Here is a 24,831-nt window from a genome sequence, read left to right on the forward strand (position 1 = left end):
GCAAGCTGGTATAATGCTGTCTGTGATTGTTGGCAACAGCAATAAAAACTAACCCAAAAGTTAGTTTTGTACTAACATGTTTAAGAGGAGAGTCACAGGTGGAAGACAGATTTTTGCAGTGTTTAGGAGCTCATCTATAGCTTTCTCTTTAGGCTTACCGTTGTATTTTTTGAAGCGCTCTGGAGGATCTACCTGGACTGTCTCCAGGTAGAACAAGTAGAACCACTCTGAAGAGATGCTGAATGAGCATTAAATGACAAAATAGTATCACCACAAGGAGTAGTGACAGAAAGATCTTACAGATTTACATCTTGCAGTGTTTTATGTTAAACTGAAACCTTAGGAAACAATTGGACTGGCTGGCAAATGTTCTATATTTGTGAATGTGATTCTTAAGCAAGCTTACTGCTTATACCATATTCAGTCTGCCTTGGAAAATTAGCTACAATACAAAGGGCACCTTGGTATGCATCTATCTTAGGATTCTATTGGAAAAATACTCCACAGATTACAACCACTCAGGCATATGGAATAGTAATTGCATGAAAATACATTTTATGATTTTTAGCAAAGCTTTGTCAGCTGCAACTGCCGACTGTGCCTATTTACCCAATGAATGTATTATAAAAAACAGACTATTAAATGGAGAAATGGGGATTAAAACAAGAGACCTAGATACTAAATATACTTTCTTAATTGAGGTTATTGAAATTCTACACCTAACGAAAACTTGGAATTTTTTTAGTAGTGATTATATTGTGTTCTTATTTCATCATGGTCTATATGGGTGCATATTACTTGCTTCCACCTTGTCTCTGTGCAACAGTATTTTAAAATCAAAATCAATGGCTAAAAAAGGGCTCTTTTTAATTTTGTACTCATAGTATACTTATGTTCAGCTCACAGTTAGGAGACCAGGGATGTTTTACTTTTTTTCTGTGATCTTGAAAATTTGTTGAAGGTTAAGCCTTGAAATTTTGCTACCCTTTAATTCTGATGTAGCCATGCTGTTCACTTGTATCAAGATGTTTCTCAGAGCCCTTGAAGAGAAGTAGAGGAACCACAGAAACATCACTCAACACAAATTAGTCAATTTTATTTCCTCATATCTTTTTAACTGCTATGTAAACTGAAATTTCTTTAGTTCAACAGAAAACTTACGTGCACAAAGGACATGGATTTGTTTTGATAGGGTTACTGAAAGAAAATTGAGCTTTAGAATTTATAGTAACTAAGGAAAGGGAATGATAAGTTAAAATCCTGTGAAGTACTTCATAAAACTCAATTCTGAGGAAGTGCATGGTTGAAGTTCTACATCTGCACTCATCTTTTTTTATTCTTCATCTAAACTAGTCTTAAATTATTTTCACTTTCACTGTGTGTGAAAAGTTAGTGGTGATTCATAAGGTGCAGTGTTCTTCACTGCATGGCATGGGCAGCAGTAAGCAGTGCTTGTCATTGAGCATATCTGTTTACAGTCGAACAAGCTCAGAACAGTTTACAGCAAATAATATGTATCACAGAACACTTTATTTTGCTTGTAAAGTGAACAGATGTATTCACTAAGGGGAAAAGTGCCCTTTGTAATTGTTTGAAAATGTTATTTTTTCTTTCTTGTTACCAGGTTTACAAATAATAACATTTTAGGTCTGACGAGAACAATTAAATTTCATCAGAATAGAATAAATGCTGATTTATTAATAAAAAATGAATTAATGTTAATTTGGATTAATTGTAGAAGAATGAGTAAAGAGCTTATCAAGCGATAGGATAGATGCATGTCTTTGAAACTCGTATCTAGTCCAAGCAACTAGAACATGAAAAAACTGTTGCAATTTTTGAACTGGGCTTTGTTCACACGTCAACACTTTTTACCTTCAACAGTCTCAAAGGAAAAGGAAATTTCTGTGAAAATCTCTGCTGCTTGGCAGTGGGAGCAAGCTTAAAATGTAATTGACAAACCATAGAACAAAACTAGGTTGTGTTCCTTCCTGGAAATTGTTCTTTTCTGTCACTTAAATATTATTTTGCAGAGAAGCAATCTAGAGATTGTTCTAATGTATCACCTGATATATATGAGATGTGTCCCCATGCAAAGTAAATAACATCCAGTGCTGTAACCAAACAATATAAATGAGTAGACCATATATTTTTGGACTGTCTTTCATGGCCTCTAACTATTCTGCATCAGCCAGTACAAGATCTGACATTCATCATTAACTGTCTCCAAAGTTAACTTTCACAATAATGTTTCCTCTGTTTTCTGTCCAAAAACGTTACAGAGGCTGGAGTATAGAAACATTCCAGCCAAGGAAAGAATTCTAGCTGAAGTCAATAATAGTATAGTTATTTATATAAGGAAGTGTAATATTTGGATTTGGTGTCCCTTACACCACCCCTTTGAACTGATGAAAAGGTAAAATTCCTTGTGTAGACCCAATATTTGTTTTTATGACATTAATGATATATAAAGCTTTATGATAATTGAAATGTATGTTTAATAATAAATAACTGTGGTGCTTTACTGGGAAGTATAATAAGAAACCTTGCTTATGCAGGGAAGGACTGGAATATTGTACAGGGAAAAACTGTGTAACTTTTAGGACTGGAGCACTTGAGTGAAATTTGCACTTAAAGACTGAGAAAATGTCTGTTTCTAGTGATGGGTTATCACTTTGATGTGAAGACAAATTGAGGGAGCTGGCTGGCTGTCTTAGTTGGTCAAATGATGATGAGTCAGCAATGTGATTTAGCTCTGACTAAGGCAAACATTTCTTAAGTAATATCAAGGAACCCATTTCCAGGACAAACAAAAAATATCAATATATTTGCAAAAGACAGTGCTAAATTTTCGAGTCTGGGGTGCAAAAATGAGCACGTGAATGGAGATCTTGTCCTCCCCAAGGAGACAGAGCAAGCATGGCATATTTCATCTATGAGATGAAACTTGAAAAGGGTTTGTAGATGTATTCTGTAAGTACATTATGATGTAAACGGCATAGAAGAGGTCAAAGACATTTAACCTGAAAGTCAATGATGAGTTAAGAAGCTGAGTAAAAACTAGCTGTAGATAAAATTAAGCTAGAAATTAAAAGAACGTAGGTAAGCCTAGGACAGGATTTTTCCTATATCACTGAGCTCAGTCTTGTCCTATACTATTATAGATGCTGTTTTAAAAATAAGGACACTTCTGCCCCAACTTTCTAACTCCCATTAGACAGTTTTTAGCACCAGAATGAATCAGATTCTGAAATTGATGTCCACAAAATGAAGTGTGGGTAAAAAGGGCCCAGCTGTTTTAAATGGAAGTTATGTCCATGAATACGATTGTGTGATGTGGTTAACTGACAACACAGAGCTGCTTCATGACCTCTTGATCTGTAGGAGTTCTGTGCCCCATTCCGATTTCTGTTATTGTGTGTTAAATTTCTAGATGTTTGTTGTTTTTCTTGGATAGGTTACTCTTTTAAGACTGTTTTTGAAAATTCCTGATTATGAAAAGTGGCCATGTTGCTACTTTGTGTTTACCACTTTACTTGAATGTGAAAACAGTGAGTTAACATTAAATGATCTAAGAAAAGTGGTTACTATAGAGTATTCTATATTCTTCTTAAAATCTTTGAGTTTACTTCCTTAAAGATACATCAGAGATGAGCTTGGTTCATAAACATGTTTAGAAGATAAATACAGGAGGGGAAAAGAACCCTGTTTCATGGTTTTTATAAAGCTCAGAAATAAATTCTTTATATGCAGTAATTGACCTATACTATATGTTTTTCCCAGTTTGTTTCAGATCCTTGTGCCAGCAACCCCTGTCACCATGGTAACTGCAGTACTAGCGATGGTGGCTACCTCTGTCTCTGTAGTGAAGGCTATGAGGGAACAAACTGTGAACACTCATTTCACAGCCTTCCAGCTTCTGAACGGACAGAGTTGACATCACCAAGACAGAGCAGACTGGTCTCATCCACCTTGGAACCTGACATTGTTCTTCCTCGTTCAAGAGCAACCGTGACATTACCTACATGGCAGCCAAAAGCGGGACAGAAAGTTGTAGATCTGAAATGGGATGAAACAGAGGTGAGCATATTCTGTCTAAATGATAATGCCCAGAAAAGAACTCTTAAGTGTTATCACTGTTGGATTGTCATTTGTACATGATGTCATGGATGCCTTCATGAGAGGACTGAGGATATGATCTCTGTCCTGAGTTAGTATGCTAGTAAATTTAAACACGTAAAAATTGGATACTCATTAAAAGCAATGGGCTTAAGTTGAGCAACATGTTGTGCTGGGTATTACTTTGAAATGGGATAATATTGTTTATTCCATTTATTTGTGTGGCACCATACCTCCAAACATCAAATAAATTTAGGAAAATCAAAAGGTTAAAGCAACATCTTTAATATATTTTTTGCTGTTTACAGTTATAATCACCTGTTTTGAAAAATACGTGTCCCTGTAGTGCCAAGAAAACATAACTGTTTGAGGATTAAAAGTGGTACTCAATACCACACACAGCGCACAACTCTGGAGATGCAATGATGGTGGAGGAAACTTTTAAACATTTGTTGTATCTCTTAGTAAAATGACAAACAATATCTGGCAAAACTAGAACTGGAAAGCACACAACATACTATCCATATGAATGTGATCTTTGCTTCCTACTGTTTTGTACACTGTTTTATTAGTAATTTTATGTCTTGCATAGACTTTACTATCTGCAAAAAAAAAAGTATCAAACAATCCAGTTACTGTTAAATATTAATCTTTACATATGAAAACCAAGTATAGATAGAAAGTATGTTTGCTCACAAGAAGAACTGGTTATTTACCTCTTGATAACTTTTTCATGTATTAAGTTCCTTCTATCACATGACCATCCTCCTCCCTTCTTTGAAGTCCACCAGTGCAAGGATGATCTGTAGTTCTCGTCATTGTTGTTCTCTTACTTGGAGGTGCGAGATTACTACTTCTGCACGTGGTATTTCTACAGCAGTTGGTACTGGAAGTCTCCAACCTGATCCAGCGATCACCCACCTATAATAAATCTACATATGTGCAAAATGTGTCCCAAAGAACAGTCTGCTATAGAAGTGAGCACCTGTTTTGGGGCTACTGGTAGTACCTTTTTTTTTTGTTTTGCTTGGATGAACTTAGTACCAAGGAGATAGGGCTAATGAAGCTTGTTGGTGAAGAAATATTATTGTTTCAGTAAGCAAAGAATTAAAATCTTCATGACATCTTTTTCTTAATGAAAAATGCATTGTAAAATTATTTCGTTTGAATTTTTTCATGAATAAATAGGTTAAAAGTCAGCTGTATGTTTTTGAAGTGTTTCAAGCAGTGTGATTCTTCTGAGGTATTTTCACACACTACATAATGAGAAAGTGAACAAGCATGAATTTAATCATGGAAAGAGTATATTTTTCATCATTCTTTGCTAGCCCAAACAAATTTGTTCATGTTTTTACTGTAATATTTATTTAAATCAGTTTTTGACAGTAAAATCAATTTATATAAAATATGTTTGATGTGTTATGACTCTCAGATTATATCTGAGGTACAACTAGTTATAGGGCTGTATCGCATTTCAGTGGAAGTTTTGGTGGGCAATGTCTGGAGAACAGTTTTATTCCTTGGAATTCCATCTTCCATATGTATTTTCTACAGTAGAACATATGTCAGGCACCAGATATGGATTTTTGAGAAAGCACTGAAGCAGAAACAAACAATGGTCTGCTTTTATTACTTAGTTTAAATGCAGTGTCATCTCTGCATGGGTGCTCCATATGTCCTGATCAATTAAGGGCATGCCATTCTCTGTACCAGATTTCCCTTGTGCTTATTCCTCAGTCTGTGGTCTGGTGTTGTATAAGTAACATTTCTGCCTGGTTTGCATTTTAGGTAGATTCACTAAGCATTTCAGCCAAACAGATCATTCATGAGTGGGTATTTTAATAGCTGAAATTCTCCCTTCTGCATGCCTTCTGTTATCTGAGACATAGATATAGGTTATCAATTGCAATTACATTATTAGCACTAGTATGGAAATTACTTGTTACTCTATTATGAAATTACTTGTGTTGAAATGTTTTTAATATATTGTGATGGGTCTCGTATTTTACACAGTCTTTCTAGTGTAGCATAATGGCCTTCTGTTCTTTGGAATTCACAGTGAGAGAGATGCTTATCCAAAAGAAAGAGATTTCAGTCGCTGATTCAAGACATTTTCTCTGATCTATATTAAACTAAAGAAAGTTGATTTGCCTGAAGGTCTGTGCTCCAAAGCCTCTTCGGTGGAGGCTTCAAGAGTAAAGAGTTAAGTAGGAAAATACCAGCTTTATTCATAGCTTTAAAAGCTTTGCAAAGCTTGATCCTTTTTTGCCCTCCTAAAAGGAAAAAAATAAAGTAACTGTAGGTTTTGTATTGCAAAAATCTTGAATCTGAATCCTTGAGATTCAGAGTCAACAAAGACTGCTGTTATTATGTTGGGGTTTTGTTTGTTTGTTTTTGTTTTCTTAAGATCTTCCAAGTCAGCCTGTTTTTCACATTATTCTATACTGATTCTGAAAGTGAACTAATGTTCTTCATACCCTTTTGTCTGTCTGCTCACAGAGAAATTTTGGCAGAATCTCTCCAAAGGAAAGCTCTCACTGTCTTGCAAGGACGAAGTTTCCATGGAAGCTTTTTCAGGAAGTTTTGGGAACTCAAAAAATGAACAGCTGAGAGAAGTACACGGTCTAAGAGAGACAGGATGTATGGTTACAGTTGGACATTTTTTCTGTATTGCTTAGATATTAGGGATATACTTGCTTGACAGAACCTTCTTGGTAATGTCTGCACCAGTAGAGAACATAAAGATGTCTTTGGATACAATTTCATTTTTTAGAGATCTCTTGCTCTAAGAGATTAGTCTTTTCCTGATATGCAGATTAAGGGCTAAAAACAGAGATCACTGAGAGAAAAATATTATTCTCTGTTGGTTTCTTTAGTATAATAGGAATTTATCTTTGTGTTCAACTGTTGAAAGAGAACTTTTTATCCTACTTTGGGTAACTAACTTGTTCCGCTTGCAAGAGAGATACAACTAGCAATCAACACTTTCCCAGTTCAATGATATTTTATGTTACAGTGCAGAAAAGATATATATATATTAGCCAATTATAGAAGGAAAAAGAAACCATTTCATTAATCCTACTCAACTAACAGCTCCAACAAAGTTTTCCGTGTAAAGAATCAACTGTTAAGAATAACAGTACCATCTCATATATATTACTTTTTGTTAATAGTGCTCATTTTTTTTTTTTTTTTTTCAAAGGAAATCAGCAGTATTATTCACATTTTACAGATGGAGACACTGAAGCACAGAGCAGTAAAATGATTTGCCAGGTGCACAGCCAGGAATTAGAATGCTATGCATGTGAGTCCTAGTCTAACCTTTTATTTGTACTGCAAAACTACTGCTCAGATTCAAGCTTTTGGAACTAGTGATTAGAGGTTACAATAAACTTGTAATTCCCCTTGCAATGGGGACAGCATTTGTTTTACATGTATTTTTAGTCAGTAGATTATAAGTCTTTAAAATGAGTATGGCTGGGTCAGGTGGAAAATCCTGAAAAAAGAGTGCTCCTGCTCTTCAGCAGTGCTCAAGGAATAATTCTGCTTGAATCAGAGACCTTTGAATCTTTGCTTTATGTGTTGCTAAATGTTTGTGCATTTTTTACCAAAGTATGCTATGGGTGCAGAAGGAGGCTTAACAGAATCATGGAGAGATCCATTTGGGGTTACTAAATACATACAAGCAACACCTTAGGAAAATCTTTGACATGGAAATAGGTGGAGCCTGAAGGAAATATACTTGCCCTTTCCTTACCCTATTTTCTTAGCATTCTCTCATGATTGATGTTGGAGTTCAAGTATTGGAATATGTATACTTCTGGTTTGATTTAGGACAGCTTATACATGTATGTAAGATTTGTTTTGGAAGCCTCTATTATTTTTCTTTTGCTTTTAGCAAAAGATATCATATAAACAAATAAGCAGACTGAAGGAAACATAGATCTTGCTATGATAATCTTAACTTTCGTCTAGGATAAATCTGTAACTTCACTGAATCTCTCCCCTACAATATGTATGTATGGAACTTTCTGTACAAATGACATTCTGATCAGACAACTTAGTGTAAGCATCTCTGGATAGGTGATACCCTTTATTATATTTATTTTCAAAACAAAACCAAAATGTCTCTAAAAGTTCAATATGCTCAAACAAAACTTATGTGAAGTTCACACAAACCTTTGTTTAGTATGTTCCATTGCTAAAAGATCTTCAATGGATAGTCATAAGACTAGCTTTCTTAAAATCAAAACTCTTGTATTTCCTTTAAGGACAGAAATCCCTTATAGAAAATTCTAGTGAGTGCAGTTATGTCAAGGTACTGAAGTGCTGCTTATCTGAATCTATATTGGTGGGCAGGCTCAGGACTTTCGGTTATCCAGTGATGTCTTTTAAAAGTATCTGGATTCTTAACTACTCCTTCAGGAATCATCCTGTCTTGAAGTCTTCGAGAGTCTTTGCAAAAAACCCCCCACCTGATGTGTTTACTGCCTTTCAGTGTTTTGGTGTAGAAGTATATATGGCTGATTTGACAGACTTTGGTTGGAGTTTACATTGTAGCTTACCTCTCCAGGGATCTGAGCTCATACACTGCATGTAAAGATTTGTTTATGTGGAATTTTTGCTCAATTAACTTGTTTCCATGGTGTTTACCTTTATTATTCAGAACAGCTCCATACACTTTGGATTAAGAAATGACCATTATTTGTTCAAGGAAGTAATATTTATTGAATGACTGTGTTGGGGTTTAGCCAGAGGGTAAGCAGCTAAGTCCCACACAGCTTCTTGCTCACTCCCCCAACCCAGTGGGATGGGGGAGAGCACTAAAAGGGTAAAAGTGCAAAAACTCATGGGTTGAGATGAAGACAATTTAATTAAGAAAAGGAAGAAAAAGAAAACAACAAAGAAAACACCCAAACAAAACAAAGAAAAGCAAGTGGTGCAAAAAACCCCAGTTGCTCACCACCAACATTTGGATGCACAGCCAGTCTCTGAGCAACAGCAGCCCTTTCAAACTTCCATCTCCTACACCCTAGCTCTTATTGCTGAGCATGACATTATATGGTATGGGATGTCCCTTTGGTCAGCTGGGGTCAGCTGTCCCACTGTGTCCCCTCCCAGCTTCTTGTGCAACCCCAACCGACTTGGCAGGGCAGTTGAGGAGCAGAAAAGGCCTCCATGCTGTGTAAGCAGTAACAAAAGCATCCCTGTTATTGACACTGTTTTCATCACAAATCCAAAACATAGTACCATGTAAGCTACTGTGAAGAAAATTAACTCTATCCCAGCCAAAAGTAATACAGACCAATTGTCACATTTTATGAAGTTAACATTGATTTTGGTGGCCATCTTGAGACAAGACGACATCTGGCTAATATGATTACTGAGGTAATCTATCTGAAAAAGTGTTGTGTAAGATAACCTACTGTGCCTGCTGAAGAGTCTGCCTTTTGGCATTGTTAACCTGTGACAAAAATACAAAGTTTTAATAGTGCTGTCTGGAGGATTGCCATGCATCAGAATACACCGGATCCTCTTGGCAGTGTGATTGCTGACTCTACAAAGTGGCTTTTGCTCAGATGAGCAAAGAAACACAAATTGCCAGTGATAGAACTTGCTGGGTGGATATGCAGCTTTTTTTACATCACATTTCAGTGCTACAATAACTGGCAAGCCTTCATTTGATACCGTTTTTGGATGCAGTCTGTCAGTCTTCCCTTGGTGTTCTTCAGAAAGGCACTACTCCTACTCTAAACACTTTTGCTTTTCTCTCCCACTGGTGATATATGCTAGAAGTAAGACTTTATTTTGTTTTTGTTCTGGTTTTCTTTCAGGCATTGTCCCACATGAAACTCTAAAGGGTAGAAACAAATACAGTCATGTGGAAGTTAAGCTATTTGACACTAGATTTTCAGAGGCAGTAGCTTCTCCATGTGACAGGGCAAGTGAACTGCTTTTCTTTCTTTTATAATTTTATCCTGTCTGAATGGCATTTCTGTGCCAGAAATGATCCTGGTTTATTGCTTGGAACCTTGACTACAAGAAGATAGTAATTGATCTCCCTGTTATGGTTCTATTACCTCTTATTTTCCTACTTCTCTTTTCCCCTTTTAATTCTTTGCAGATAGCTGTTTGAGATTTTATAGCTAGGGTCTAACCTGTTTTATTTCTTTAACATATTTTTTCCCTTCCATAAGGAAGGCTGACAAACATGTCGTTTCTTAGAAAATAAGAGATTCCTCTTGCCACCCTTAGAGGGTTGGAAAAGAAGAAATCCGGCAGGGCTTATCCTGATGGAAAGGTAGTTACATGTTCAGAAAAGGCAAAACTGCACGTTATGAAATTTGCTTTATTGAATTGAAAGTTAATATGTAATCCCTTGGAAGAAGATTTGAAAGAGAGTGTTTGCAGGAGCATTCCTCATAATACATTCATAGTGACAGTTTCTGTCCTACTGAAGAAATGAAAGATTATCTTTCTTAATAACCATGTCAATTTTAATGGCAGACCACCCCAGAACATAGCCTTGTTTTTCTCAAAGAACTAATTTTTATACTCTTTCCATTAACATAATGTCTTTTCACATATGTTTAAAATGTAAAGCATAGTGTTTTTTCTTTTAAGCACTGATCTTTTCTGTAAGATGAGTTTGTATTCATCTCTTAGTTAATTCAAGAATGATGTGTGATGATGTGTGTATTCATGTATTCTCTTCAATTCCAGACTAATTTGCCCCGCTTTGCTTTGGCTGCAAGACTGTGCAGATTTCCTTGTTGTCTCATTAGAGGCAAAAACAGGGGAATGGGTTTTTCAGATGGAAAGACAAGAGGTTAAACAAAGAGAACCTTCACCGCTAGCACAGGAGGAAAAAGTCAGTTAAAAAGACACAGGTGCCTGTGTGAGTGTGCACACATGTGCACACATACTTATTTGTGTAACCTTTGGGGATATTTTCAAAACGAAGCACGCTTACTGTGTGTTGGGTGTGAGGTTTTGTGAAAGCTGTGATGTCACTCAAGTTACAACTGCAGTTTACAGGAAAGACTTAGAAGGCAACTGGCTCATGGGGTGAATTTTTACTCAGAGAATCACACTGTAGGTGAGGTTGGAAGGGACCCCTGGAGACTGTCCAGTCCAACCCGCTTACTCAAAGTAGGGTCAACTAGAGCAGGTTGCTCAGAACTGTGTTCAGCTGAGTCCTAAATACCTCTGAGAATGGAGAGTCCACAAGATACCTGGACAGCCTCTTCTGGTATCTGGAAGTCTCTGCTAGTTCTCAGACTCATTAATATCTTGTTGGTAAAGTAGTGAGGAGTTGCTGAGGCTAATGTGAGTTTGGTCGTTCCACTTACAGACAACTTTTAAGTCTGAGGAAAACGTGGCATGTTTTGCAAGAAGTAAAAGCCTTCTGTAATTCTTTGAACTCAGAGGGTTGAGATACAAAATAAATACAAACATGTAGCATGGTAACAGAACGGCTGTATTTTGCACAGCTTAGGATTAGTCTGCCTGAGTTGATAAGGCCTTGTAGAGTTACAAATGTCTGGCCAGCTTTCCAGGAAACGTACTGTGAAATTTCATACAGAGCAAATCATCAGAGAACTACTTTCAGTAATGGGAGGCTGCATATATGTATCCTAGCATAAATGTAGATTTAGAGTCTGTGTTACTTTTCTTAGCCTCATTGAATTAAAGGCTAGTATACTTAGTTTGTCAAAGTAATAAAGGCACTCTTAAAAAATATTGCCTTGGGAATGATGTATGTATTTCAGCACTTTTTGAATTAAATGTATATCTCATTATTCTGGTTGGTGTCTAAGGCAGAAGAGTGTATGTACAATTCACACTATTTAATTTTTTCAGAAAAGTTGCAATACAGAAGAACAGTCTGTTCCTCTCTTCTTAGGTACCACACTTGATTTCCTTTGTAATCTTACCTATACTACTGCTATGGACTGGTAAGGTAATTTTCTAGCCAAGTCACTGCTGTCGTCTTAAGGTCCAGGTAGAGATTGTAGGAACTCTTCTGGAGATTTCACTCCTGCTTTCTCAAATGATGCTGCTCTTTTACCCATGCAAAGACTCAGAAAGTTACTCTTAAAACAGTGTCTTGAAGCAGGAATGTAGTTTTTATATATCATGTTCTCTTTTAAAAAACAAGATTGTGATTTAGATGCAAATGTAAGGAACACGTATGTAAAGAGGAATTCTGTACTTCCTATCAGCAATTTGGTATTTAAGCATTTTAAACTCTTAAGTAATATACTAAAGAAAAACTCTTCAATATATTCTGTGCTGATGTAGGAGCTTATTTTTGTAAGCAGCTCCTAAACATACTTTAGGCTCTGGCAGGTGCATGAAGATTTTGTATTCTTTGGTGACTATTTTAAAGTAGGTATATAATTTGTGTTGTATCTGTAAATCTCTTCCCCAAGGAGCTTCCTTGTTGGCTTAAAGATTCTGGATCATTGAATGCTTCAGAGGAATTTTGAAAGAGTTTGATGTCACTGCAGTGTTATGTAATTTTTTAAAAGATATTCTTTAAATTACTTTAGATGGTCTGTTTGTATTTTTTTTATTTTTTACTTTAGCTGTCTCACTTCTAATTTTATAGATGAACTAGGATAGGAATGCTCTTTATTTATTTTACCTTCTGAAAAGCATTTAAGTATATTTCCCAGTGAGTTTTGTTTTAAGTATCTCCCACGGGTTCTAGCAGCTTTTTTTTTTTTTTTTTTTTTTTTTTTTGCGAGTGAGAATACTTAAAGATTGTTTTACTCTTCTGAGTGTCCTTTCTTATTGTAATGACATGGTCTTCTTTGCCCTCAATCTTTCAGTTTTGCAGAGAGCTCTGTTATGACAGGAAAGGCACATACTTAAAAATCTTTATACAAATTTCCCACAGCTATAGAAAAACTATATGATTAGTTTCCTAATTCAGGTGTCAAAACAGTCATTTTTGTCTCCATAGTATTTGTCTGAAATAGGACACTTCTGGAACCATTTTTTGTTCCTTATGAGAGCTGCTGCTTCTTCCTGTGTTTTTTGTCTGATCCAAATACCAGGTTTTTTAATATTAAAAAAAAAAAAAAAAATCAGTTGTAAAGTCCTGGGTTTAGTGTCCGTTTAGTGTCCTACTGGTTTAGGTGATTATTCTATCAGATTCTTAGAGCATGGTCAGGGCCAATTACAAATGGATTTCCTAGGTAAAGACATCAAACATTACAGATCTTTTAGTAGAAGAGTCAAAATCCTGCATTTTGCCTTTTGCTCTTCTGATTACCATTGAAATATTTCCTATATGTGCTTTTCATGCTGAGTAATGTGCTTTTCATGCTTAATTCTGCTGTGTTTGCAAACCAAAGTCCTTTTGGTTTGTTTTTTCCTTTTTTACAAAGTTAAATCTCAATCTTTATTATGCAGTCATTTTATTCAGCTCTTGCTTCTTTAATTTTTTGTTGTTTTTAATCTAGTTTCAGAGATCAATACCCTTTACAGACTTCGAATATTGAATAGTAAAGTAAATGAAATGCTTAAATTACATTTTTTCTGTTTGTGTTTTAAGGTAATAGTTGCATGAAATTGTAAAACTATATAAATACTTCAAAAGCAAGTATATTTTCAGATGTAGTATAAGACTGTGTGAGAATAGAGATCTTGATTTATTTTTTTTTTTCCTTTGTTGCAGTAGGCATATACATTCTCAAAGAAAATGAATGTTAAAATGTTGGCAAATAAAAAAGGAATAGTGTTAACTGAATTAATTTTGGATTCATCATGCTTTGAATGTTCACTCCATAATTTTGACTTCCAAGAGTGCAAAATTGTAATGGATATATTTTTTCAAAATTTATTTGAACAAACACAATGAAATAGCATCTCACTTTATTTTCATAAACTACATGTATTCATATTATATGTGCCAGAGAATTCAACAATGAAAAAAATAATTTAGACATTTTTGGTAAATATTAATTCTGAGTATTTGTCTTGCCTGAGTCAAAATAACCTCTAAGTCTCCTAAAAATTACTACTTGCATCATATTCTGGACTTCTATTATTCATGTTTTCAGAAGTGTTTCATAGCAATGTTTAAAATACGAATTTGAATTTTACTTAAATTTACAAATTAGATTTCGAGTTTTAATTTGATGGATGATTAATTCATGGAAATGTGTCAGGTTTCATTTTCACTTTGCCAGTAAGGTTGATGTAAAAAGATTGCACAAGTATTCTAGATGACTGAAAAAATAACATCAAAATCTGCATAGCGATTTGAAGGTAGAACTGTCTGATTTTTTTTTTCTTACAGTGTGATATTTCATAGGCAAGCTGATGAAGATACCTGAAAGCTACTTAATAAAAACTACTGATGATGTTAATTTAGGTGATAGAAAGACTCAATTATACCACATAAAATATTACTTACTTGAAATAAAGGTATCACTAGAAACACTAATGGTTTTCAAACTGCCTTTATGAAATTACTACTTCACAAGATATGAATAATTAAGGAGTCTGTCTGTGATTACCCTGTGTTGTATGGCATCCTGGTATCTTGATCTAGTTAACACACTAACAGATTTCTGTACCTACTAGGCATCACAGATTTGGCAAATACATCCTTTCCCTCTTAAGTGTGATCATAATTTTTTTTCATTTGAAAGCACTATTTGTATAAACAACTTTTACTTGGAAAGAATAGTAATGGGCAAGTGAGTGAGTATTTTAAAAAGAAATCTGTGTTTGGAAAAAAGCATGTTTCAATATAGTAGAAAGACAATATCAGTCTTTGCTATTATAAAACCTTCCAGATCATCTAAATTAATGATGCAGTATTTCTCAGATGTGGCAAATGTTAGAGCTTTATTATTTTAAAAGACCAGAAGCCTATTCATCTTTTTCTAAACATGATCACTTGTAAAGCAAGATGCCTTTATAAGTTCACACTTATGTGAAGGAAGTTTTTGTTAAAGCAAAAACCTAAGAGGGTGGTTATGTGAAATTTCAGAACATTTATTGGTAGCATAAGTGTTTTGGTGAATGTTTTGGTCTAGACTGATGAATTTTAAATGATGACTGATGACTACTAGTGTTATTTTTAAAAAATCCTTTCATGTTTTCTTTGGTCAGATTTTCTGGTTTAGTTTTAAGTAAAACCATTTTTATTTTCAGATAACCCCAGATGTGGCTTGTGGAAATGCCAGTTCCAATACCTCTGCGGGAGGCCGGCTTATCACTTTTGAAGTTCCACAGAACACATCAATAAAGTAAGAATATGTGTAATATGTGATGAAATATAAAGATGCTTTTATTTTATTTTGACTGTATATTTTAGACAACAGTTTTTCAGATTTGTCAGATGGCTGAAAGTATAGACAGACAGACCTCAGGCATCTAGCAGTGCTTCAATAGCTCTTTGCTTGGTATTCTTTTTCCCATATATTTCATGTTATAGAGGATGTAAGCATGTAAACTGTCTCTGGGCTATCAGAATGCATAAGAAATCAGCGCAGACGTGATGAAGATGTCCTATCTTCTCCAAACTGGCATTTCCTTTCTCCTTCATGCAGTAAACACTTTTTTCCCACCTTTAATCTCAAGATGTACTTGCTGATAGAAAGTGTTATTGTTGACTATATAAATGCATGTATTCTGTGCATTTGTATTTGATTTCTGGATTATTTCTTTGGGTGTCATCAGCTGTGAAATCTTTGCTTATGTCCTACAAGTCACATTTCTCAAAAATTTGAATTTATTCTGTGTTGTTCACTTTTCAAACTCGTGCTTTTTTAATCAAATACTCACTTTGTTACTTTGAATTAACAAAACCTGACTTCCTAGAAAGAACTGATTCTGTCAGCTGGGATGAGGCATTTTGTTATTAGAAATTTTATTTCAGATAAAAATCTGCCATCGTAGTTCTTTGGCTCACAGTTTTACTGTAATTTTAGACTTAGATTTTCCCAAAATAGCTTACTTTTCTCATACTGTCATCTTTCAGAATCCCAGCTTTCAGTTAAAAAAGGCCATACTCACAAGAAAAAAACCAAACTGATGCAAGCAGACAAGCTGCAGACAGTTTGGAGCAGTAACTGTTAATCGTGGGAGTTGGCCTACTCTTCCCACGGGACTCTGAATCGTGCTCATTCATGAGCATTAAACATAAGTCAGGAAGAGAACTGTGAGTGTGGACGCTCTGGCTGGCTGGAATCAGTAAGCAAACAAGTGTCTTTTATTTAAATCAAGAATAAACTGGTGTTTGTGGATTCTACAGCTGTATTTAAGACCCTTGATGGAGAGACCCCATTTTAAAGGAGGTTGCAGAGTACACAGCTGTTTTTGGGCATTTTTTATACTACATATCTTTAGTAGTGTTTTACATCTGGGTAGAATAATGTAGATCAGTATCTATCTTTATTTCACTGTATTTCCTGTGTTAAAGGCCCAAATAACATCTCTGATATAATGGTTATCTCTGAAAGGAAAATAATTTAATTTTAATAATTTTATTTTGTTTGGATTGTCAGGTGTGACCTAAACTGTGAAACTAGTTGTTATCCTGTTCTAAAAGTGAGATAATCAGCTCTGGGAGTAGCAGTTGAGGTTGTTCTTAAAGAGGACACAAAATACTGTAAAAAAAAAAGTCTGCTTCTTATGATGCAACATTTTTTCAACTTGTATCAAATATGATTACAAAACTTTCAATTTCCTATTTTAAGCTCAAATAAGAAGTGACAAGGGAGAAACTGTATTTTTAGCAGGATTTAAACTATTTCAGTACAGGAGATTGTGGAACAGAATTTCATCTCTGGGTATTTGGAGGCCTGTTTTCAGCAGGAAAGAATTCAGTTTTCAGCAGTTAGATGCAGTTGTGTTTGAATTTTCGTTGGGATTGTTCTAACTCATTTGGGATTCCTTCAGAGGAAGTTAGTGCAGATATTTGGGAACTTGCCAGAAACATGTCATGTTTTTATTTTTTTCTTTATGGAGGTGAGTAGGGAAAAAAGTATCCTGAGAGGTAAGAAAGAAACACTGACAGATACAGTGCTCCCTATTGGAGCTGACAGGATGTATGCAGTTTGTCATGGTTTGAACCTGGTCGGCAGCCAACCACCACGCAGTCACTCTCTCTCTCTTCTCTTCTGGCAATAAGAAGGGACAGAGAGCCAGGCTTGGGGTTCAAGATAGGACTGGGTGTCGTTTGAACCTGGTCAGCAGCTAAGCACCACACAGTCGCTCACCCACCCTCCCCCCACTTGAGAACGGGGAGGGAATCGGAGGGGCAAAGGGAGACTTGTGGGTTGAGATAAAAACAGTTCAATAACAGTAACAGAATAATACGGTGACAGCAGTATCAGCGGGTAAAGTACCATACAGCTGCTCACTACCCACTGACCGACACCCGCCTGCTCCCGGCTGGCGATCCCGAACATAAAGGCACAGCGGCAACACTCCCAAAAGTGCCAGCCCCTCCCGGCTCACTCTTTCCTTTATATAGTGAGCGTAACGTCATGTGATATGGAATATCAGCCAATCCGGGCCCAGCACTCCAGCTGTGCTCCCCCCTGCCCCACATACAGGCAAGGGCTCTCGGACCTCGAGAGCCTCTGGAATCTCAGTGTGCTGCAGCACTCCTTCAGCTACCACAACGAACATGAACCTCTATTCCAGCCCAAACCAGGACACTGGGATGGGGAAAAAATCACCCTTTATGGTCACAAGCAAAAGGCAGACTCGTTAGGGTAAGAAAAAAAGAACATACATTTATTACTACAACACTTAACAGAGTAGGACAGTGAGAAGCATTGCCACTTCTTGAGAACACCTTCCCCCCACCCCTCTCTTCTTCCCAGGCTCATTTCTGCTCCTGATATCTCTACATCCTCCCCCAGTGGCTCAGGGGCAGGGAATGGGGGGTGCAGTCAATGCTGCTGGTTTTTCCATCTTTGGTGGGGGGGAGCTTCTGGAACTTGTTCCCCCTGCTCCATCATGGTCCCCCTCTCACAGGAGACAGTCCTCCACAAACTTTATCTGATGTGAGTTCCTCCCACGGGCTACAGCATTCCCCACACTGCTCCATTGTGGGTTACTAACTTTCTCTGACTGGATTCCCTCCCACGGCTGCAGCTCTTCCCAAGCTGCTCCGGCGTGGGACTCCCCCGCATGCTGCAATCCTCCCAGCACTGAATTACAGCAGCGGGGCTACCTTTTCCCACGAGACCCTGGCCTTCTTCAGGCACAGCACCTTGATCAACCAGGTGAAAAACCACAGGCCATAAATCAGTGTCTGCTCCACCGTAGATCTTCATGGGTGGCAGGGGGGGTCCGCCCTGCCGTCTTACCACAGGATACAGGGGGGTCTCTGCTCCGGCACACCTCCCCCCTCCCTTCTTCCTCCGTTCCTCCACTGACCTTGGTGTTCATGCAGCTGCAGCAACTCCTCCTCACAAGTCCCACTGCTTGTCACCACATCCCTTCTTAAATACATTATCACAGAGGCGCAGCTGATGGGCTCAGTTTCCAAACAGAGGTGGAGCTGACTTGGAGCTGGGGGAGCTTCGAGAAGCTTCTTACAGGGGGCTGCCCCTATGGCCCCCTCCCCTGCCACCAAAAAAACACCACCACTCACTCAACCCAGGACAAGTTGTAGAATATTCAGGAAGGCACCATGGGCTCAGTGACCTAGGGAGCATTACATGACATATTTGAATTGCAAGAATAAACTCTTCTGAACCTTTGATCGGGTATGTCAAACAAATGAGGATTTCTACCAGGATCTGTCTGCCTGTATTGAATGAACATTGAATGTTCTTCAGTAAACAAGAGGGCTGAATGTACTTCAGCTGCAGAAAACGATGGCATTGTAGATGTAGAATGGAGGTACTATCCAAAAGGAAATAAATAAAAAGGCTGAATAAAAATACTTTCCTATTATGTAATATTTATGTAAAACTGTTCTTGGGCACTAAGATGGTGTCCTCTGTGTATTAGAGATTGTGACTCTGTATGATTAAATCTGCTATTGCATATACTATTATGCAAATCTTATTATTGAAGCATTTTTTATTTTTGTGGGCATGCTAAAAACCTTCAGGCCTTTTCCTGATTCCATACTTGCTACATTTAAATTATGCTTCTTCTTTGTTAAGCTTTTTCTCTGCAGTTATGTACTTCCTAATAACACCAATTTCCCTCAGTGTAAATATTCTTATAATTTATTTTCTTAGAATAAGGCAAGATGCTACTGCTTCTCTTATCCTGCTGTGGAAGGTCACAACCACTGGGTTTAAACAGTGTTCACTTATTGATGGCAGAAGTGTCACTCTTCTCCAGGCACAGGGTGGACTTGTTCTTTCTGAAGAAATGCTTGCATTAGGAAACAACTACTTTATTGGTGAGTAGCATGCTGACTTTGTTTATCACCTCTAGGTGATAGCCAATGGTTTACCCAACATTTAGGGAAAAAAAGAGGTAATTCCCTCAATTTAAGTGCTCCTGAAAGATACAGATGTGATATTGAAATCGTGTTTTAGAAATTGGTTCATTCAAAGCAAACAAGTAGTACACTGACTTCTTACACAGGTATCAACATTCAGTTTAAAATCCACATGGTGATTTTTGGATGGTACTCTTAGATGATGCAAAGTATTTTGTATATTCAATTTTAATCAATTGTAAAGATTTTGGTAAATGCTACAGTAAATAACTCTGAATGCTTGGGGTGTTTCTTTGTCAGATATTGTATCATGGGATACTTTGTAAGGAACCGTAAGCCTGTGCACAGTAAACTTGAAAAAAAAATATTAGAATAAAATAGGAAGTCTGTTATTCTAACTGTTTACTTGCACTACTTTTTCTTTCCTAGTTTTGCCTCTGTGAGTACAAAATCTTAGAAATATACTTATGTTTCATTAGACAATTAAATGTTAAGCATCTTTGTGGAAGTGCTGTAATGAAAATAGCCTGGTATGTTATTTTTACGTGTATGGGAAATGACACTGCTTTAATGCAGTATTTATGCATAGACACAATAGACTTAATTAAATTAAGCTTTCTAGGCAGATGGTTTATTATACCAATGACATGAAACCAAAGTCATTGTAATAACAGCATTTATTGTTATCTGCTTGAAATGCTGTATATCTTATAATGAAGTATAAGCTACCAAAAATTGTTATTTGGCAATTTATCATGCTAATAAATGTAAAATTAAAAGCATTCTGATGCAGAAAATTTGGGCAAATTCTAAGTGTGTAGCTAAAACAGAAAAAAGCCCAAATGCAGTAGTGGTATCATGTTCTCTCCCTTTTGAGCTGTCACTTAGTGAAGATCTTGCTTGAAGGTTGTTAGTATAATCATTTAATTACCATCAGCAGTGGTTTCCTTTAGTGATCTTTATTTTCTTCATAAAATTTTCCAATTTCTTATATTTTCTTTATTTACTTCCTTCCAAGATATTTAGTTTTAGGGGTTTTTGTTTGTTTTGCTTGCTTGCTTTGTTTTGTTTTGTTTTCAATCTAGTTCTGCATTTAATTTATCAGTTAACTCTCCTCATGTTTCTTTCTCAGGAATAAATCTTTGCATTTACCTTGTGGTAGTTAACATACCGTAAAAGTAGGAAAAAGTTGCTGAAGACAGGATAATTTGTAATTTATATGTACTCATGAAAGTACCTAAAGGCATAGCTTAGTCGATAAGCTCCCCAAATAGAGGGCCTAAGTTGCTTTCTGAAGGCTCCACTTGACTGTACATGCCATACAAGACAGGCTATTAATTTAAATAACTAAAAATAATATTGTCTTACTCTTTCATAGTTTGACTTGTTCCACTTGCCTCTTCATAGCTGTCTTGCTGTCACTGGGATTTTTACTTTGAATTGTTTACATGAGGTCACATGAGATAAAAATATATTTTTTTTCTTTGATGAATATAAACCAAGGTTTAGTTCATAAAAATTGTACTAATGATATTGCTTATTTCATGCAGTACAAGTTTTCTGAGACCTCTTACTTCCATCTGTTTTTTGATACTTTCTTGGTCTTTCTTCTTAATTTCCTGATAGTGAAATTATTTGTAGAATTTTCATGTTGCTGTAGTGCAATTTGATTTATGTAAAGAACATGAGTCATAAATGTGTATGCATGGAGCAACAGGGAGACTCCAATAACAGCGATACATTCATGAATAGGAGCATCTGAGTGCTTCATAAAGATGAGTGCAGATATAGTGCATTTGAATTTTTGTAAATCCTATTTATTTTAGCAAATGTATGAATTACCTGTATTGCTTTTGATAGAAAATGAGTATGAAACATTGCCTCTGAATATCTTTTATTCTTGAGGTGTTGCAACTCTATCTATGATATAATCAAGTAATGAGATAACTCAAATGTTTTCTGGGATAGATTATGTGTCCTTAATTTAGTTATAGCTTTTCCCACAATAGTTTTCTTTTAATAAAACATTTGAATAGAAAAAGGGTGGAATACTAAAATAATAGGGAAACTGAAACATGAATGTGAGTTTAAAAGTGTTTGTGACCTATGAACATTTATTGTAAGAAAGAGAAAAAAGTGTTGCTTCTGGATTTTCTTCTCAATTGTATCAAAATATTCTGCCTACTTTTCATCATCAATTCTTGTCCAATAAATTGTAAGTCTTGGGTGTAAAATTTAAAAAGGAATTCAGTCATTTTGTCTGAAAACCACTGAATTTTATCTGAACTCAACTGAAATCCATAATTCAACTAAGGTCTATATAAAAATATTTAAACCTTTACTTCAGATTTGATCCAGATGTATAGAAATGGTCTGTGAATCCAACACACCTCATTTAAGTTTTTAGTTTTCAATAGATTAGTTTTCAATAAAATCAGATGAATTAAGTTTTTCTTATAGACAGCTTTCCATATGTTTCATTATATACATGACAAACTTATTATAAGGTATAATAAATTGAAATGGATGATTTTGTAAAATAGCAATAATGTAGCATGTGCTTTTATTGATGATATTTAAGCTAGAACAATCACAAGGCCACAAGATACTGTAGGATGCTGTAAACATAGAATCACACAATACAGCTGTGGACCATGCCAGTCCATATATTTACCTTATGTAATTTCGTATTTCTTCCCCCACTCTTTTTCTTCTTATTCAGATGAGTTTTAAAGTGTTTCTTCTCATAATTGATGAATACTGTGCAATGAAATTTTTTTGACCTTTTAAAAAATTTCTAATTAGAACTGTTTAAAAAAAACAAAATGGGGAAGATCTGAGTGCTTGTGTTTCTTTTTTTGTGTATGTCTTTTGATCTATGTCTTGTTTGAGTCACTTATCACTATGTTGCCCCCCAAATTTTGTTACTTAGCAAGGTACTTTACTTCTTACAAATCTATCTGAATAAGATAGTTATGTCAAAGATAAAACATTTAGGGAAATATTATTTGGTCTGTGTTACCTCATGGTGACACAAGTTTAAAGTTGTTTAGACAAGATTGAGAGACTCAGTCAGCAGTAATGTACTGATTTGCTGATCATATGATTTGGGGCACAATGTCTAGAGACTGGAATGAATACTGTCTTTGAGATCTAAAAATAGACACCTTGATCACAGTGCTGTTTACACCAGAGACAGTACCTGCACTGTAGGAAAAAGAAGGGTTTGAGGGAAAGAGGAGAGTGTAACACCACTAAATGAGAAAGAGCTGTCAGTTTTCTATAGTGATTTATAAAATGGCTACTGCATCTGCAGTCTTTTGCAGTGCAGGAAGAGTTATGATGCTGTGATTATGCAACATGATTATGTTGTTAAATTACAGCATTTACCCCATTAAAATAAACCCCAGTAGATCAGGAAGAGTACTAATTTGGAGATTGGCTTGTACTTTCTGTAACACGTTCTTACATTGAGTGCTTTGCTTAGAGTATTTTTAATGAGTTTGCCTGTAAGAGTTGATACTACACATATGCCAGTCTTGTAAAATAATGTATTATGTTTTATTAGAAAGTATACTTATTGGTCAATGGAAAAAAAGACCAATATGGTTCAGGTTTTGAAGTGAAAAAGCCCCTGAAAGTACTGATTTGCTCAGCAGGTTAGGTAGGTTAGGTGTAGGATGAAGCACACAGCGTATCCCATGGTGCTGGTGGCTTTTAGTGCCAAGTTACTACTAGACAAAGGTAATCACTGGATGGTTGATCTGTAGTACAAGCAAGGTGAACTGTTGATCTCTTCTTGTTTACTTGCAACAAAAATGCTTCATTTAATGCCAAGGGAATTTCAAAAGTTTTGTGCTCAAGTTCAGGACTTGGAAAAAAAAGTAATTATTTTTTTAAGGGCATTTCTGAGTAGCAAATGTTTTTAATTTCTATACAGAAAAATATCTGTTCTCTGGAGTGCTATGGATGGATATTGAGATTTGGCAAAGAGATAGCTGAGGAGTGAAGGAGGAGAGAATTAATCCTACTTTTAAATAAGGGATAACAGTTAAGGGAGGGATCAACATTTAAAACACATTAATTCATGGAAAGTCTGCCTTTTACGTCAGTAGAGTTAGAGCTTCATACTATTTGTCCCAATGTTCTTTGAAGTCAGAGTGATTCTTGTATAAACTGTCATATTTACAAAATATCTCATCAGTGTTTGTTTTAATTCATGATCTTTGTGCTAGTATCTTTGTGATACTAGAATATTAGAAAATGAGTAACTGCAAAACTAACTTGTTACAGTCACACTTATTCTTCATTGCAATATATCTTGAAAAATTGAAAACAGATGAAATGCGTATTACAAGTCTGAAAAAATGAGATAAGAGTACCCTGATGGTACAGTCAGTTGGTTCATGAGTCTTTCAAACTGAAGTTCTCATGAATGTTAATAGGTTCATCTAAGGATCTCCGTGGTGAGTTGAAAGTGCTGCTTATGTGTTTTGGGGGGAATCTAATCCACCCAACGTTGTGCACTTCTCTCTTTCAGGGAATAATATACTGGATTTGGGAACATGTACAGGAACATATGTATCTTTTTCTGTACATGTTTATTGCAAGTGTATAGAATTTACTAAATTGAATAAATAATATCTCCCTTGAGAAAATAATGCATTAACATTTTTCTTTACAAAATAACAAAGGCCTTCTTGAAGGACTTTGAAGGACATTTTCAGCTTGTATGCCAACTCTCAAAAATCTACGATTTGTTGCATGCATCTTTTTATCTGAACATGCAATCACTCTCTGGCTGAAAACTGGAATGTTTATTCTGAAAACACAGTCTGCTATAGAAATAGTGAAAAAACCCAAACCAACACATAATAAAAGCATTAAAATGTTTATTTTTTAATAATCATATTTTAGAAGGTTTACGGTTGTGGTATAACATCTGTTTCTTCATGGGTCAGTTAATTTACTCTGACGCTAAATTAATATACCTGTTCACTAAGGTAACAATTCTGTGCTTCATGACTCAAAAGATACACTTGTGGATGTGAGACTTGCAGTCAGTTGTAATTTTGCACTGTTTACAGTCTACTTGGTAAACTAGTATAGGTATACCTATACTGGTATACAGTTAGCAAATTATATTTAACAGTCGAATTCTGTTAGTAATAAAAACCACCATAGCTTTTCTTTTTTGTTGAATGAATTTGGAAATTGGGTAATAAAATTGCATATTGTATGATTATCACTTCAGTTTTAAGAAATGTTTATTT

The 24,831-nt window shown here is 35.8% G+C and overlaps 1 protein-coding gene across 1 annotated transcript in view; it reads left to right on the forward strand.

Annotated features, from left to right (window-relative positions):
- DNER (delta/notch like EGF repeat containing) overlaps positions 1-24,831 on the forward strand; it is a 129,549-nt gene that overhangs the window by 44,013 nt on the left and 60,705 nt on the right. Inside the window, exons 2-4 of the mRNA XM_033005372.2 lie at positions 3,784-4,080; positions 15,295-15,389; positions 19,350-19,516. Of these exons, the coding sequence (XP_032861263.2) occupies positions 3,784-4,080; positions 15,295-15,389; positions 19,350-19,516 (559 nt within the window). The remainder of the gene's footprint in view (positions 1-3,783; positions 4,081-15,294; positions 15,390-19,349; positions 19,517-24,831) is intronic.

This window comes from Tyto alba, unplaced genomic scaffold (assembly GCF_018691265.1).
Source record: "Tyto alba isolate M040663 unplaced genomic scaffold, T.alba_DEE_v4.0 Super-Scaffold_10, whole genome shotgun sequence".
In the NCBI taxonomy this organism is placed as follows: Eukaryota; Metazoa; Chordata; class Aves; order Strigiformes; family Tytonidae; genus Tyto; species Tyto alba.